The sequence below is a fragment of the Symphodus melops genome (assembly GCF_947650265.1).
Source record: "Symphodus melops genome assembly, chromosome: 21".
Taxonomy (NCBI): Eukaryota; Metazoa; Chordata; class Actinopteri; order Labriformes; family Labridae; genus Symphodus; species Symphodus melops.
Window position 1 is genome coordinate 10,312,885 of NC_136711.1, and position 17,971 is coordinate 10,330,855.

At 40.5% G+C, this 17,971-nt stretch overlaps 3 protein-coding genes across 3 annotated transcripts; 2 read left to right on the forward strand and 1 right to left on the reverse strand.

Annotated features, from left to right (window-relative positions):
- Positions 1–1,715: 1,715 nt before the first annotated feature.
- rexo4 (REX4 homolog, 3'-5' exonuclease) lies at positions 1,716–16,220 on the reverse strand (the record flags this gene model as incomplete). The annotated part of the gene is made up of 9 exons (XM_079372363.1): positions 1,716–2,886; positions 2,984–3,058; positions 3,193–3,267; positions 3,351–3,439; positions 3,567–3,760; positions 4,796–4,942; positions 5,028–5,356; positions 15,363–15,525; positions 16,159–16,220. 9 exons carry the CDS (start codon positions 16,218–16,220, stop codon positions 2,728–2,730), a joined length of 1,293 nt encoding a protein of 430 aa, XP_079228489.1. The 3' UTR covers positions 1,716–2,727.
- pigp (phosphatidylinositol glycan anchor biosynthesis, class P) lies at positions 5,499–8,069 on the forward strand. Its single transcript, XM_079372233.1, has 5 exons — positions 5,499–6,464; positions 6,574–6,658; positions 7,144–7,216; positions 7,343–7,461; positions 7,667–8,069. The coding sequence occupies exons 2-5, from the start codon at positions 6,577–6,579 to the stop codon at positions 7,780–7,782; spliced, it is 390 nt and encodes a 129-aa protein (XP_079228359.1). The 5' UTR covers positions 5,499–6,464; positions 6,574–6,576; the 3' UTR covers positions 7,783–8,069.
- LOC306842130 (putative nuclease HARBI1) lies at positions 16,100–17,853 on the forward strand. Its single transcript, XM_079372216.1, has 2 exons — positions 16,100–16,903; positions 17,191–17,853. The coding sequence occupies exons 1-2, from the start codon at positions 16,219–16,221 to the stop codon at positions 17,673–17,675; spliced, it is 1,170 nt and encodes a 389-aa protein (XP_079228342.1). The 5' UTR covers positions 16,100–16,218; the 3' UTR covers positions 17,676–17,853.
- Positions 17,854–17,971: the final 118 nt, after the last annotated feature.

Here is a 17,971-nt window from a genome sequence, read left to right on the forward strand (position 1 = left end):
TATGAAGCAGGAGTCTTTTCTGAAGCCTCCCTCCTTGAAAGGCTGCTTTTAGCTTTCATTATTTATCAGTTTAACAAGCCCCCACTCCACCCAAGATGTTCTTTCAAGTTAAGATGAAAACAGAACAGCCTTTATACGCAGGTAAAGAAATTAGTGTAACCCGTCTTAATAATACTTTTAAACCTCATTTACAGCTTATGTGATTATTTTTAAGATTTTTTCAAAGTAGGAAGAAGTTAATTGCTAGATTTTTCTACTTTTTTTTAAATGAAATATGAAGAGCTGAGCAGCTTTTCATGTCAACTTTTCTTCAGAAATCTTAACTGTGTATTATGTTTAATTCATGCCCCCTCTCTCACTCCTAAATCTTGATAGACCATTTGTGCTTTCCCATTGCAGTATAGATGACACAGCTGTACCAAAAACAAGTTGTGTTACATAGAGAAGAAAATCTTAAAACATCATACGACAAAGTCCAAAGTCACGCCACTGTGTCCTGTGCTGCTTTTCCTTTGCCTGAGGCCTTCACAGCATCTGCCCGAGCTCTATGTGGAGTCTAATTTAGAGCCCTGAGGCTGCAGACCAGGGAGGCAGCTACATTTCTGCTATGTAGGACACACTGTGCATCAGCTTCTCAGCTGCAAATCACACTGACACACTGCAGGCACACAGGGAGTCTAAATCCCTTACTTCAGCACAATGGCTGTAACAAAAAAATCAACACCAACAGTGAGATTGTGTAAAATAATTAGTCTCAGTTATGATGATGTAATAATATATTTACTCACATGGGGCAAAGTTATACAAGCGCTAAACTCTTTAAAAACAGAGTAAATCAACTTGTCATCTTGGTATTTACTTTCCTGTACTACATGTTTTGTCGTTTCCACAGATTGGCAGCGATGCTGTAAAGACACTACATGAAACTATTTAGTTTTATGGAGGTCTAATTGTTAGCTGGGGTAAGAGAAACCAGGTGTAGGAGATAGCTGAGACTAATGCTCTAATTTGCTTCATAAGATGAGTTTGATGGATTGGGAAAATGATGTTGAGCATGTGGTTTATTCTATTGTTTTGTCTTATGTGACTTAGTTGTGTTGTTTTTTACTTTTGTGTGTTGTCTCTATATTGAGTAAGTCCTCGTTATAGACTTGATTTGTGATGAGTGTATTATTTCTGTTGGTAAATGCCAAATAATATATATTTAAAAAAACAACGATTCACTCTGGCAGGACATTTTTACTTTTGTAGGAAATGTCCCCCCTGCATCGACCCATCAACCATGAATCACATTGATGTAAAAAGCCATCAGTGTTCGAAGAAGAAAAAAAAGACAGTTCAACTTCCAATATTAAAGGATAACTGGTACTCTGCTTGAGTGTTTGTTTGACCAAAATAAAGAAAGCTCTTCCTCCAGTGCCTCAGCTCAGGCTCCAAAACCGAAGAACTTCACTTCAAGTCTTCTCATCTACGACTGAATTATAGCATAAGAAGGGAACAAACACGGGCATTGAAGAAAAAAATCAAGAAAACTGCTCAGCAGCGACGTACTAGCAGCGATGCATTAGAACCATTAGTTGAATATTTAAACAACTCAAATCCCTCTGCTCCATTAAGGATCCAGTTTGAGGCCAAACTGGGCTTCATAGATTCACTTGGCCAAAAATTTAATCAATGGTGAAGAGCTATTTAAACAAAAACTGTAATGACTGAAATTGAGTCTCTTATGTTTTATTCATACCGTTTAAAACAACTTTTAAGGCAACAAGGAAACATTTGATCACGGACCACGACATGAGACCGGGAATCTGAGCAAACAGTTGATATAACTAAGCTGGGACCAGAGTGAAGGAAACTAAGCAGCTGAGTGTTAGTGGGCGACTGATTTCGAGACCTCAAGAGCCCTCCATGGAGGAAACTGGATAGATTTGAACACCTGCCTCCAACAGCAGGGAATTACGTATTTGGAGTAGATATTTGGAGATATTCAAAGGGGGAATGGCTAAAAAGGATGCTCTCCTACATTTGTGTCCGTTCATGAGTCACAGCCTGAACACTCATGGATTTGTGTAAGTCTTTAGTGTGGTTTTTAGACTTATGAAAATCAGTCAGGAACCTCATAGTCATTATTCATCCCCACACAGTGTTATGAACGCCACAGGACATTACAGCTGCTGAGAGTAACAGAAATAGCTGATGCAAGGGTTGGAGCCTATGCTAGGTAGCTCAATCCAAGGTGTAAATTTACATGGCTTCTAGTTCAACATATTTATCAATACCTGAATTTCCCTCTGGATCAATAAAGAATCTATCTTTTAGGCATACGTTTGGCATAAAATGAAGAAAGTAGCTAATATGTAACTTAAACTACTTTTCATTTAGTTTGATATCAACGATTGCAGCCGTTTGTTTAAGAAATGCCTCAATGACGCTGAAACACGACATTTATCAGAGAAAAGGTTGTGATTGGCTTCACATGAACCTGGTCGAGTTTAAATCTCTTCGAGCCAGAGGAAGACCAGACACATCTGAAATGTGTTCCAATAAAACATCTGCTTTCAGATGAGTCTGGTGGCCAGGCTATAAAGTCTTTGAAAATGGGCCCCAAACAAAAGTCCTTAACGTCCTGGAATGCCAACACTTTTGTTTCCAGGGACAAAAGAAAGCCCCTCTGTCATTTCAGTCCCCTCGCTTCTGATCCAGAGACTGTCCATCACCTTGTTGAACTCATAATCCCATTTGCTTCTTGCTTTTGTTCTTGGAAAACTTTGGCTTCCTCTCGCTCTTCATGTTTGGGTTTTTGTTTCTCTGGCTGGCTTTAATGTCAGCCTCCCACTGTTTTTTCACCAGCGTGTAGAGCCTCATGGTGGCCTGTGCGTCCTGAACCTGGTGAACGTTAAGAGAAACAGTTGTGGATCAGACCAGGAAGTTGAACAGAAGACTGCCGGTGAAGGGGGAAAAAAATGATGTGTTAACTACTTACTGATGAATGTTCACCCTGTTGGACTTTAACGTTGAGTATTTCTCTACAGAGGAGTTTAAGAGAGGGTCGACCGCTCTAAAGAAGAAGAGAATAATTACATCATACGACACTGATTCTGAGGTCTGAATTTAGGACTCTCTCGGATCTTCAAGGGGAAACCATGTAAACATGCTTAGTCGACTTAAAAGCAGTCGAATTCACAGTCATACCTTGACAGTCTTCTTAAAAGGTTTGTACTTCTGAGTGTCTCTGATTTTCTTTTTCGGATGATCCAAGAGCAAAATCTGAAACAGCAGTTTGGTATTTGTTAATGTTAAATATTTTAAAAATCAATCAAGTTCCCTCCACGACATTACAATCACATTACCTTGAGGTCATTGTGTATGGCGTGTCCGACCACTATTCTGCCTTGCAAGATATCAGCAACCTCCCTCTGCACAGTCCGTACGTCCTCTCCTATAATGAGACAAAAATTGAGGTGGGGAAAAAAAAGGCACATGGCAATTTTTTTTAAAGCAAGTCGTTACATCTTGTTTCTGTTCCTCATTTAATTTTTTCTTTTACATCTTCTGTCTTTTCTCACCGTCTCGGATGTCCTCCGGTCTGACGCCGCTTACAGCTGTCCTGTAGTCCGTCACCTTCTCGGTGGGCTTCACAAATTTGTCATAGATGCATTTTCCAAACTGGTTCACGAGGGACACACGAGCCAAGATGCTGTCCTCTCCGTCAGGACCGACTCCCACCATCTCGCAATCAATGGCCACAGCTCGGGTGAGTCTGACGGATGGCGTTAGGAAGAAAGGGAATGTCAACTAATACGTCAAGCTGTTGGTCGAGTTACAGCTTTGAAATATCTGTTCTCTCTGTTTTTGATACCTAAATAAATACAACAGAAATCCATCTGACCTGGGTTATTAATCTTCATTGATAATTATTTGACACACCAACATGTGTGGTGGGTCAGTGTTTTACACGTCCTCATGTTTTTCATGCTTTCAAAGCAGCTGCATGTTCAGATTTGTTTTCATACGCTTCATTGACGGACAGAAAAAGACAAAATAATCACTATAAAAAAAGGATAAAGATCTTTTCTTATTTCTACAGTTATTATAATTTTGGTATTAGATTCTTTGTCTGCCATTCCCACATCATCACATAAAATAAAGGGCGACATAAACTAGCTTAGCTCAAAATGGAGACTTAATTAAGTGACTTGTGACTTCCTGGAGTCCCTAATAGTCAATAAAAGCTTTAGAGTTGCTTATATACAGATTATGTAACCTTTAGGGTAATGCTCACCTTATGTTGAACAAACTGTTTTTACAGGGGTACAGTAGACAAATGACACAAAACAGCAGTGAGTCTTTTGAAATCAAAAGCAGGGAGCATTTTTTTATCTTCCACTTTAAGGCAAGGGAAGTAATTTTCTCTCGATGCATTTTTTAAGATTTTGGTTGAAATTGTCTTTCAAACTCACGTGCTCTGAGAAAGGAACAAAGAAAATCTGTCTTCTGTAGCGTTTGCAAGTCTGCAAAAACTGACCGCCACGAGGTACTTTCAAAATCACGCTACTTTTCTAAAACTGACCAACCCTGCCTTTAATACATAATGTTGTCTACAGAAAGTGCCAATGCTGCTTTCAGGTTGTGTTGGAATTGTCAGTGAACGGCTTAATTGTCAGTATGAAGTCTTAAATAAACATTTTTGTCACATTAAAATATCTCTATTGCCACCATTAGACATGAATCAGTATGAACTTCTTGAAGCCGATTTGTGGGGTTAAAAAAGGACACTTCAGTTGTCATCACTCACCCTTCGAAGGCTTTCTCCTTGACCAGGGTGCTCTCTGTGTCCCTAAACTTCTGAATTCCCTGTTTCCTCCTCATGATCTCTGCTGCCTCTGCTCCCACTGTCGCCTCTATGTCGTCTGGGTCGACATCATCGAACCAAAGGTCGTCTCTACAAACAACACAGGACAAATTAAAGTAGCAGCCACAACTCTTCTCGACCTTAATATCTGCAAGAAGTTATGCAGTATACTCACTCTGTGAGTTTAGTCTCTTCAACCACAGATTTCTTCTTCTTCTTGGCAGCTGGCTCACTGTTTGACTTCCCCTTGTCCATTTTCCTTTTTGGAGCAGCAGACTGTCCTGTCTCTGAAACAGTAGGGACCTCTGAGGTCACCTCAGACTCAGCTTTGCTGGGGACAGATTTGTGCTTTGCTTTGTTCTGTGTGTCTGCTTGCCTGGGAGGGACATTGTTCTTTGACACACTTTTAGAGAAATGATGTCTGGCCTGCTTATTTTGCAGGGTCCCGTTCTGTTTCGGTGTCACGGGTTGCTGCTTCTTCTCTGGTTGAGAGACCTTCAGGATCTGTGGAAAGGAAAGTGCATTTGTAAACAATCTGGCTGGATATGATCTGAATCTAATATAAAGACGTACAACAACATGGAAACTTGTCATCAAGTGAGAGAGAGAGAACATTTCATTTGACTAACCTCCTGCAATGCCTTCCAGTTGGCAGAGAACTGTTGTGCATCTCCTGGAGGTGATATCTGAAGTGGTTTAGGTTTTTCTTGATTCTTGGGTGGAGGTTTTCTCTTTTTTAACTTTTCTTTTATCCAGTTTTTCCTTTTCATTTTCGATGTCTTACATTTCTCTGTAGATTGTTGCGTTTTAGCAGGAGAGAGTGCTTTCTTCGTCGTCATTGTTGACATTTATTCCACTGTTTTTTATAAACACTTTTCAGTATTTAGTAACAGTAGCTGTTAAGTGTCCTCAGCCACGCTGGATCTGCTGAGCTCCGTCTCAGAGCTGCGAAGCTCCGTCAAAACGTGACCGTCAAAACTGTCTCACCCACAATTATTTCCCCCCAGGAGTAAGTTCACCAAATGGGTGCACCAACGGAGTTATTTGTTCGCATGTCTCTTAAACTACTGAAAGAAACGCGTCATGCTACACTTCAGGCTCTCCGAAGCCATGCTGAAAAGTGTATTTCCCGAGATGTGCAACAGCCAAATGTGTCCGACAGAAAAATAAATCATAACATCCGTCACGTACGCGTGTTTACAATCTGCTACAAGCGAAGCAACCCGCAGGACTTTTTTTATTGGATTATTTTGTTTTTCAAAATACAAACATTTATATCACGCATTAATGTGCTGTAGAATATAAAATATTCGGAGGGTTTTTTTCTTCTTATTCCAAATGCGGAACAACTTTCTGGGAGACGTTTCACACGGGCGCACATGTCATGTAGGAAGTGTTCAGACATTCACCTGATATATATATATATTTTTAAGGGGGGTTTAAACGTCTGTTTTTAGTCTCAGTCTCTCGGACACATTGCGTCATTGTTTGGATTTTTGTTAAGGAGAAATGTTGCTGCTTTGATGGGCAGACATTGAAGAGATCATTGAAAGGCTTAAACCAGAAGGCTTGTACCAGCAGTTAAATCAATCAAACTAATACAGATTAAAAGGTAAGTGTCTCGAGCTAATTCTTTGTCTGATGCTCTATATGATGTAAACGCGTTACTTCTACATTGCGCCCTGATGACTATTGTTTGTTTGTTTTTTGTTGTGTTTCAGGTCATGGTGGAAAACACTCCCTCTCCCCTACCTGAGAGGGCGATCCACGGCTTTGTCCTTTTCCTCGGCTCACAGTTTGGCTTCTGTGAGTGGCTTTTTAAATTTAACTTAATCAGTATTGCAACAAATTTCACTTTTCCTCATAACATTTCAGTCCACCCACTTTTTTGTGTGTGTGCTGTAAACAATTAATATTAGCTGACCCTGGGAAATTATATAGTGTTACAAACAAAACACATACCATCTTGCATATCACCCCCCCCCCCAACAAAAAAAACAAAAAAAAGAAAACAGTCCTTCCAGCTCAATAATGCAATGAAGTTGAAGTGAAGTGTTTTGATTTATTTTTGGGCCTCCATATATTTAAGAAAAAAACTTTTCAGATTTGGTCAATTTGACTCACTCACTTATTGTGTGTGTGGGATGTGTGTGTGCGTGTGTGTGTGTGCGCGCTCACTCTCATGTGTCTGTTTTTGGAATCATCATCCTTGTTTTGCTGTTAACAAATTGTGTGAATGGATATTTTAAGCAAAAGAAGCCTGTTAACGTGACATCTTATTTTCTCCACAGTTTTGTACTGCCTGTGGGCATTTGTACCAGAAGAGTGGCTTCATTCTGTTGGTCTCACTTACTGGCCCCAAAAGTAAGCTGAAAATCAGGATAAGATGGTTAATGAAAGAGCGTTATCTCATGACACGTTCCTCCTGTACTTGACTGTTCCATGAAAAGGTGTGGCTGATACACTAATTGAACATTTCCTCTGCTGTAGATATTGGGCCCTTGCTGTGCCTATCTATCTGTTGGTTGCGTTGATGATCTGTATCGTGTTGCTGTTTGGAGTGAACATGAACAACACGGCTCCACTCGACTCTATAGACAACATTACAGGTCAGGATGTTGTCATAGACTACAAACCTGTGCTGCACCATTTATAACTTCATAGCCTTTGAAACAATGCTACATGAAGACTGCAGTGCTTTACTATGCAGTTAAACTGACACATCACGTGTCAGCATGAGATTGGAGTTAATTGATTTGCATAGTTTATATTCTCCTCACCCTGACACCCTGAAGTGTTTTTCTTCTTCCACAGATGTGTACGCTCGAGGACAGAGGAAAGAGGACTGTCGGAAGGGTGGAATTCCACCAATTAAAGATTTTTCCATTAGTGAAGTCAACCAAATCTTTTATTTATCTCCCAAGCTGTAACAAACAGAAGCTGACTATTAGTTAATTATATTAATTTATTATTGTCATTTTTTCCCCCCTTTTCTTTATAAAAGTGTATGATTTATTTCTTTTTCCTCGACCAATGTAATATTGGGAACATATGTACTGGATGAACTGGCTTCAGGTGCTTAACAGATTTGTAATAAGCCAAATAATGTGCATAATAATGTCTTATGTAACATATGAAGACTATGTATTCAATGTATTTCACACGTTTGGTATCATTGGCTCTCTTATGAATTAAACAATCTATATTTTTATCTCAAGCATCTCTTAAACTTTTTTTCCCCATTCATACTGTCCCGTAGTGTTCTATATTTGACTTGGCCTGGTATATGATTTATTTGATCTGTTTTACCTGCACAGTCGGTGTGTTTTTTTTTTTTTTTTTTTTTTTAAATCACTTTGTTTAAAATCTGTTTCATTTCTTTCAGCTTAAATTCTGCAGGTCATTTAACAGATTTTGGTTTATAGAGACCATAGTTTCTGACAATAATAACTTGTTTTTTTATAACTGGCATTTCTGTCTTGCCCCTGTAAGAGTTATGTGCAAAAAATATTCAAAATGACAGGAGTTATGGATGTAACTGTATTTGATTTTTTTTTTTTTTTGTTAGAAGATGGCTGCTATAACCAAAAGTCTGGTATGGCACTGGCTGAGGGTAAAATGAGAAAAAATAGTGATGAACATCACAATTATCTGCACACTGAGATACTGCTGTAATTTAAATGTTGACAGAAAAATACAATATTTGTAGCGACTATCCGGAAAGGATACGTCACTGAGAGGCTAAGGATGGGCCTAATATATTGCCAGACGCGCTGTCCAAATAAATACTGTGATGTGTAAAATAAGTTTGACCTTTCATAAATGAAAACAAAAAAATGTATGATCAACTTCTGATAACGTGTCTTAACTCATAATCACAAAACAATATCAATAGAGATAGCGGTCAACAAAAAATACGGCGACCCAGCTCACCCTCTCTGTTCCCACAAGAACAAAAGGTGAACAGGTGAGTTAAATCAATTACACAACTCCGCCCATACCCATGTGACCCCGCAACCCTACTTAACATGATTCCACAATAAATGATATAATACCAAAAACCCAAAACATAACAGCTTTAAAAATATTTTAAATATAATTTCATGACTCCCACACACCAGCCCCTAATTATTAGGTTATTACACTTACTAATTACCTATTGATAGGAGACATGGAACAATTAAAACCTAAATAGTATACTCAAAGTTCATGACACAAATGATGTCTTCCTTTTTTTTTTTTAACTGAAGGTCAATCAAGTCAAAAGTCACAAATCCAGGCTCAGTCTGAAACCTGTCAATTCATTGGTGATAAGTCTTTCAGTCAAAAAGAGTCAGGTCAAAAAAGATACAAGATGAAGCAGACCCTCCTCATCCTGCTTTGGCCTCCTGTATTAGACAGATCTTCGTTATTGGCCTGTCCAGGCAGATGCTCCTTGTTTTGCACCGCACCTAACGCACAAATTCTCTTTTGTCTGGAAACATTTGTACAATTCTTCCCATGACCCAGGAGTTCTGAGGTGCTGTGTTATCCATGATAAGCACGATAGCTCCAGGGATGATGTTGCGCTTTACTCCTGACCATCTTTGACGTTCCTGTAGTTGTGGTAAGTATTCTTTTACCCATCTTTTCCAGAACAAATCTGACATGTATTGCACCTGCTTCCATCACCTGCGAGCATAAATGTCAGCCTCCTGGTAGTAAAGCAGGTGAAGTCTTTAAAAGCAACAGGTGGTTGGGGGTCAGTGCCTCCAAGTCATTAGGATCTGTGGATGCTTGAGTGATTGGTCTGCTGTTAATGATAGACTCCACTTCACAAAGACCAGTTTGAAGGCCTTCCTTGTCCAGGGTTTGAACACTTAAGGTGGAATTGAGCACCTTCCTCACAGATCTGATTACCTCTCCCAAGAGCCTCCATGATGTGAGCCAGTTGGGTAGTTTAAAAAAAATCCATTTAATTCCCTTTTGCAGAAGCATGTCATTTATCCGAGACTGATTCCAGTGTTCAATAGCTGTTCCCAATTCACGCTCTGCTCTTACGAAGTTCGTCCCATTATCAGACCGCAGTTCCAGTATTGACCTCTCCTCGCTATGAAGCGTCTGAGTGCATTTATGAAGGAATCAGTATCTAGTGAAGGTGCCACCTCAATGTGAATTGCACGTATGGCAAGGCAGGTACAAATGACTCCATACCTCTTTACAACACTCCGTCTGCTCTTCACTTCAAACGGTCCAAAGTAGTCAAGTCCAACACGAGTAAACGGTGGTTCCTCAGGTTACATCAGTTACTTTGTTAACAGGTAAGTCTGCCATCTGCTGAGATAATGGTTGAGCATTTACTTTTCGACAACTGACACACTTTGAAAGAACTCTCCTGATCGCTGTGCTAGCACCAGTAATCCAATATTTTTCCCGCAGCCTGGATAGCATGTGGTTATGACCACCGTGTCCCACTTCTCGATGAATGTGCCTTAGAAGAATGTCTGAGATATGGAAATCATTGGCCAGTATTATGTTATGTTTAGCTTCAGCAGGCATAGAGGACCTGCTCAGTCGACCACCAACTCTTAAAACGCCATCTTCAAGCAGTGGGCAGTTTACAAATATGGCTACAACCTTTCACATTATCCCCATTCTGCAGCATTCCTCTGGATACCTCTTCCTTTGGCAGAACCTTATTATTTCCAGTTCAGCTTTCTCAAGCTCATCCACCAACAGACAACTTTTAACCTTTTTCCTCTAGAAGCTTTCCATATCCTTCTCAAGTGAACATCTTTTCTGCTCCACTTCCAGGTTAGACTTTGAAAGATTTATGTTCAACTATTTCCTCTTCTGACAGCAAGCCAAGAGCCAGTTCTTGAATCTCAACAACCAAGCAACAAATTTCTTGAGACCAGTCCAAGATGAGAAATATCTAAACAGGCAAGTAACCGCATCAGTCTCTTCTACAGCCTGTATAGCATTCACTGTTACAGCTATCTTGAGCTCAGGGTCATCCAAAAGAAAATGATTAACATCATCAGGATTGACAGGCCACATACTCTCAGGTTGAAGGAGAAAAGGCGGACCTGACACCCATGTGGCATCTTTGAGAAATGCATCCACTTTCAAACCCCTGGAAGCCATATCAGCTGGGTTACTTGAAGAGTCTACATACCTCCACTGACAGGCATTTGAAGCTAAGAATTTCTGAGACTCTGTTGGCAACAAAGATTTTAAATCTTGAAGTTTGGTTCTGTATGTATTCAATACTGATGCACCATCTGTCCAGAAAACAGAATCTTGAAGAACCTGGTGTAACTCTCTCCTCCATAAGACATCAATGCGGCTTGCCATGGTGGCAGCAATGAGCTTCATTCGATGGATAGTAACAAATTTAAGTGGAGCCACCCTAGCCTTTCCCATGACAAAGGCACTCTGTACTTGTGAGCGTTCATTATGCGACAGCAGGTAAGTAACTACCCCATAGTCTTCTTGACTTGCATCACAGAAATGATGCAGTCGTGCTTTTGTTGTTTCTCCAAAGTCCAGCGGTTTTAAGCATCTCTCCATGTTGAATTCCTCCAATGGAAACAGTTCCTGCAACCAACTCATCCACTCCTTAGCAACTAATTCTGGTATGATGTCATCCTAGCTGAGTGCTCTCCTGCACAGACCCCTTAGGATTTTCTTTGCAGACAAAACAACAGGACTCAGAAATCCAAGGGGATCATAGATGGAGCTTACAATCGAGAGAATTCCTCTCCTGGTAAGTGGTCTGTCCTTAATCAAGATTTTAAACTGAAATGTATCAGATTGAATGCACCATTGACCACCAAACACGCTCTCCACTTGTAGCTGATCCTGATCCAGATCCAGAGAAGATGTTGCTCCAAAGATATGAACAATCATCCTGAACTCAGGGAGATTTTGCTCTAAATCTCCATTGGGCCACCAAAGAAACCTCAACAGATCGACATCTTCAGATGGGACTCTCACCTTGTGAAACATGGATACATGGTCTGTCATGATCACCACTGATTCTTTTCTGAACCTTGTCACCACCCCAATCAAGGAACTGGTCAGATCTTGTCCTTGTAAGAGCTGAGCATTACGAGACATTCCCTGGTAACTAGCTCCACAGTCAAAGACGACTCTGATCTTTTGGTTGGATGCAAAACTCTGTGGTGAGGGATGTACCAGACTTTCCCATCTTTGCGATTTAACTCCTCTTCAGTTACTTTCTCAGCATATCCTTTGACAACCAGATTGCCCATGAAGGCTGTGTACTCTGCATGAAATGAGTCCTTTTCAAGCCTTTTCTTCAGGTGCCAAGCACGTTGTTTGATTATTTCCTTGTTATTGAGCATGTTGACCTTTTTATTTCTTAACGTTAAGCCAATCTGATAATGACCCTTGACCTTTTTCGTAGAGTTTGGGACTAATTCCATAAACTTTTGTTCTTTCTTTGACATTCCAGGTTTGTCATCCACACTGCATTCAGGGAAATCTGTCTTGAACTGTTGCTGCCAAAGCTCCTCCAAATTCACCACTGACACTCTGTTAACTGATAGCTCTGGCCACTGATAATCCACTGTATCTTCATTTTCTCCTATTAGAGGTCCATTTACTGTCCAGCCCAGCATTGTGTGGATTGCATGCAGCCCACCATGCACACTGTGAATCACTTCCAGTGGTTCCAAAGCCTTCTGTACATGTGTTCCTATCAGCAGCTCAATGTCTGAATCTATTTCAGGCAGAACAGCATGTTTTAAGTGAGGCCATTCCTCAAGATCACTTTGCCTTGGAATGTTTCCTATAGGAACAGGCATCTGCTCCTGAGTAAAGGTTTTTGGCAACTCACAGAAGTCATTTTGATTCCAAGCTGGCCACCTCAAGCCCTGAAACAATATGGCTGGTCACAACTCTTTTTTGACCCATGGTCCTCAATAGAATGTGTGCCTTCTTTCCTGTGAGGCCTAATTTGTACATCAGTGCCTCGGTACAAAACACTGTACTCCCTTGATCCAAGAAAGCGCAAGTGTTGATAATCTTACTTCCTTTCTGCGTTTTTACTTGAACAGGAACTATTGGAAATTTGCAATCATTATCACCCGCCCCGGTAAGCCCACTTGATATCAGGGTGCTGTCCACTACAACATGTGATTTCTTTTCTGCTTGGCCATAGTCCTTTTATTTGTGAATGTGAAGTACATTTGGATGTTGGAGACCACATTTTAAACAGGAGATCTGTTTCTTTCAATCCTTGCTGATGTGTCCAATGCACAAACAACCAAAACACACCATTTTTCCTGAAGATACCCATCTTCTCTTTGTGGGTCCTTTTCTCCAACTGGGGACATGAATCCAATGTATGTCCTTGTCCACAGCAAAGACACGTCCTCCTTGCAGATAAGGTTTGTTCCTTAGATTTACTTTTATTCAATTTGTTCTTCACAGGAGTTACAGTTGTGTCAAAACTTGTATTTTTCGTTCTAGGACGAGGCTGTGGTTTGAAATTGCTCATTCCTTTGTACATTGTCACTTGGGGAGCATCTTGAAGACCTCCAAACACTGATCAGATAAGATTTTTACTTGTCTTTTGACAAAATTTGTGATATCACTGAATGTTGCTCTTTGATTGCGTCTCTCTTGTATTTCAAAGGCTACAATTCTCCACTTGTCTCGAAATTTATAAGTCAGCTTCCTTATAATGGTATACTGGCATGTTAGCTGGGAGATCTCGTTCATGCAAATACTCCACAGCTTCCATGGCATTCGAACAGCCTTTGAGAAAAAGGCTAAAATCTTGTAGAGCTTTCACATCTTCGGTCTTGATTGGAGGCCATGACAGAGCCTTAGTCATGTATGCAGCAGCAACTTTCAGCTCATTTCCACAGTGCTCCTTTAAATATAGCTTTAGCTTTCAGGTAGCATCTCTCTGTATTGAAGTGCTGGCAGCTTCTAACCAGCTCCTTCGGGTGGCCCCTAGTGCACTGCTCCAAGAAATAGAGCCTGTCACTGTGGCTCTCAGTGTTTCTCTCCACACCATTCTCAAAAGCCTTCATAAATTAATATTTTAAGGAATCTCCATCTAAGATGGGATCTCTCTCTTTGGCAATGATGAAAGGCATTGCTGTTTTAAGAGTGTAGTGATTTCATTTTGCTTTCTCATAATTCCAAACATATTGTGTTGATCATTTTCTGACCCAATACCTTTTTAAAGCTGCAACCATATGGAACCTGTGTGTTATCTGTAGCATGGTGACTTGCATGATAATAAGGATCATTACTTGACACAGGCACTGAATGAATGAACTGACGTGCAGTTTTCTCCTTGGGCCTTGTTCCTAGATCTGAGTAATCATATTTGATTTCCATTTGTTTTTCGGACATTTGAGGATTAAATGAACTTGCACCAGCATTGAGAGTTCTTGATTGTGATTTTTGTTTTTCCACATAGGAATTCATCCCATCAGAATGTTTTGAAAGGAAGATTTTCTCACTTATGCTGCATCGAGATTGTAACACATTTAAGTGATGTCCTCTTCAAATTTAAGTTGTTCCTTCTTTCTCCTCAGGCGTTCCTCTTGTTCATGTTTCTCCTTTAATAATGGTTCTTTAAAGCTGCCATGTCAACCTGTGCTTTAAGACGTGCATGGAAGCTGAAGAAACACTTTCCTCCTGTAGTAGTTCATTTACTTCCAACGTTTGACACACTGTCACTAGGTTTTATGTCATCTTTCAAGTTTTCAGTCATAATTGATGCAGCTTTAGTCGTTCCTGACGGTCCAGCTCCTGTTAGACATTGAAGCACATTCTCATTGGTTGCAGCACGATCCAGTTGAGCAGACATTTTGTTTTGTTGAGATTCCTCAGATTCACTCAGCCACCTTTTTACTTCATCTTTAAATGCGTTGCTATGTGACATAATGCTTGCAAACCATTCTTTTGGTTTATTCCGTTCATCATCCAGCAGTAAAGGGGTTAACATGTATACGTTGCGGTGGCGTCAGCACACAGTTTCTACACATTTTCCAGGTGAGGTTCAACATGTGAGGTATTTTCCTTTCTTTTTTGTGTTCATGTTGAAGCTTTTCGATTTCATTTTCCAAAGCCTTGGCTGATAGTTTTAATTTCCCTTTTGCCACAGCATTTCAACACCAGAATTTATTTCATTCATTTTTCCTATAATTTCGTTTTTGATTTTATTCCAGTTTGTTTATTTAAAACATCCATTCCAAGCTGGCGACACATTTCCACACAATGAATGAATGAATCCGGTAAACATCAATGATCGTTCCACATAGCGGCAGAGACAGAGCAGCAGCGAGACACAGCGTTATTCAGAGCAGAGGTTCACACTTAAATTTTCAGTTAATCACCAAGACGATTGGCAAAACTGTTAAAGCCGATGCATAGAGGCATCCAATCCTCAATCCCCAATCAACCTTCCGTTCCCATTGAACAAACAGCAATCAATATGCAAGTCGAATTTCTTTCCAATGCGCACATCCACAGGTGAGCTTACCTGGCTGTATTTCGCACCGACAGCGTCTCCTAAAGTAAAACAGCCAGCTACCTCCGTGACGAATCTTCTGATTACCGATTCCTCCGCTTCCCTTTTTCCCTCTTGATCCTTTGCTCTGTCTTTGTTATCTTTGTTGCCTTTTTTGTTGCCAAAAATGTAGCGACTATTCGGAAAGGACACGTCGCTGAGAGGCTAATGATGGGCCTAATATATTGCCAGACGCGCTGTCCAAATAGACACTGTGATGCGTAAAATAAGTTTGACTATCAACGAAAACAAAAAAAAGTATAATCAACTTCTGAAAACGTGTCTTAACTCATAGTCACAAAACAATATCAATAGAGATAGCGGTCAACAAAAAATACTGCGACCCAGCTCACCCTCTCTGTTCCCACAAGAACAAAAGGTGAACAGGTGAGTTAAATCAATTACACAACTCCGCCCATACCCATGTGACCCCGCAACCCTACTTAATATGATTCCACAATAAATGATATAATACCAAAAACCCAAAACATAACAGCCTTACAAATATTTTAAATATACTTTCATGATTCCCACAATCTTCAACTGAGTTGTGTCAATTCTATATCTTTTAATTTTTCCAAAAGTACTGTCCAATAAAGTAATTTTTTAATTGAAATGGGTCTTTCGTTAAATGACGGAATGATTTTTCTATTTCTATTTGTATTATTATTGTTCTGTAGTTGGTATTCCTGTCCACACGGTGGTGATATAGTACAACTTTGAGCACTCTAGATCATATAGAAGAAGAGTGTGCATTCACGCATCTCACTGTTGTTTATTTTCGTCTTGGTCATCCTGTAATCTCTGGGTTTTCTTGTACTCAACAAACATGTCCTTCGCTCTCCCAGTGTGGCTCGCGGTCCAGGAGGAGCTTCTCGGAAACGTTGAAGCAGACTTCGGGGCTCCGAGCTGTTTCGATGAGTTTGATGACGAAGCTTTATTTGAGGTGTTCCACCTTAGCAGACCCTGCATCAGTTTCATCCTGGATGCTGCCCGCATCCGCATGAAGAAGTTGGCTCTGAAGAACCCCACGCTGTCCGTCGAAGCGATGGTTATGGTGGCATTGAACTATTACGCACACGGAATCTCCTCACCTCGCGTGCTGCAGAGAGTCGGACAGTCTCAGACGGACTGCCTGGCGATCATGAACACTGTGTCTGGAGTCATCGCAGGCATGTCCGACCAGTTCATCTCTTTCCCACTAACTCATGAGGCCAAAAAGAAGGTTGCTTTAAAGACAAAGAACTACTGTGGGATCCCCAATGTGCTGGGTGTCCTTGGCGCGGCTCACTTCAAAATCAGAGCCTCCCCTTATGAGAAGGACACATACAGGGGGTTTGTTAACACCTTGGGGTACACATCGGTGGTGAGCCAGATCATATGCGACTCTGACGGAAACATACTGAGTGTAGAAAAGTGTTGTGTTGGCAGCACGTTTGAGCAGGAGCTGTGGGAGTCGTCTTTCAAAGGGAAGGAAATGGAGGAAGAGATACACGGACCTTTTTGGGTTATTGGTAAAATATTAAACCAGTCATAAGAAAACTGTTTCTGTATCCAATTTTGCAAAGTTGTTTTTAATATATTTTATTCTTGATAAGTCATATCACATCAAAACACACGTACTATGCCCCTTAGATCTTTTCAATATAACCCTACATTACATAACAGCCATGCTGCATACAGTTAAGCTTACAGTATTTATAAAGTCTGTGTTTTAGGGATTGCACTTTTTTCTTTATTACCTTCTAAAAGACTCACTTCTGTTTTCTTGATTGGATTCTCTTTCCTGTCTTTCTTAAAGCTGGGCAAGGCTACAACTTAAGCAAACATGTCCTGACTCCTGTGGCAGAACCTGCAAATGACAGCGAGACCAGCTTCAATGAGGCCCACACAAAGATCCACAGTGTCATGCAGACGATGCTCGGCTCCATGAAGACACGCTTCAGGTGTTTAAATCAACTCGGGTTTGCACAAGAAAACTCTTTGGCCAAAAAGTCCAATGTTATCAAGGCGTGCAGTGTCCTGCACAACATTGCAAAAAAGTTCTCCGTGCCTCTGCTGCCTGACGCTGGTAAAATCGAGCCCCTGCATCCGGGCAAGCAACGTGGAGAGGCAGAAATCAACCCTGAGGCTTTACAAGACCGACAGAAACTCATCATTGCTAACTTCCGTAATGTCTCTAGTAGAAACACACCAAGTAAAGGAATCGCTGAGGAGGATGTGAGTGAAGCAGGTGTGCTGTCGGTTTCAGGAAGCAAGGAAGAAGTTCAAAACGTTGACCCTTGAAGGACAAACACTGGAACCAAAAACTGTTGTAATCTTTGACAGATTGAGACCAGCTGATGCTGTGCACTAAAGCCTGTACCATTTAGGTGTTGTTTTGTTTTGTTTTTCAATAAAAAAAAAAAATGTCTTGTACTGAACGTCTTCTAAATGTAACTTTAAAACATTCTTCTGTCCTCAGGAGTGTTTTTCACCCACTTGGAGTGTGTCATTATAATCATTGTAACAATAAGCATTAAGGAGCTGATAAGAACACAAATTAAAGTTAAGTATAATCTCAAGTGTGCTATATTGACAGT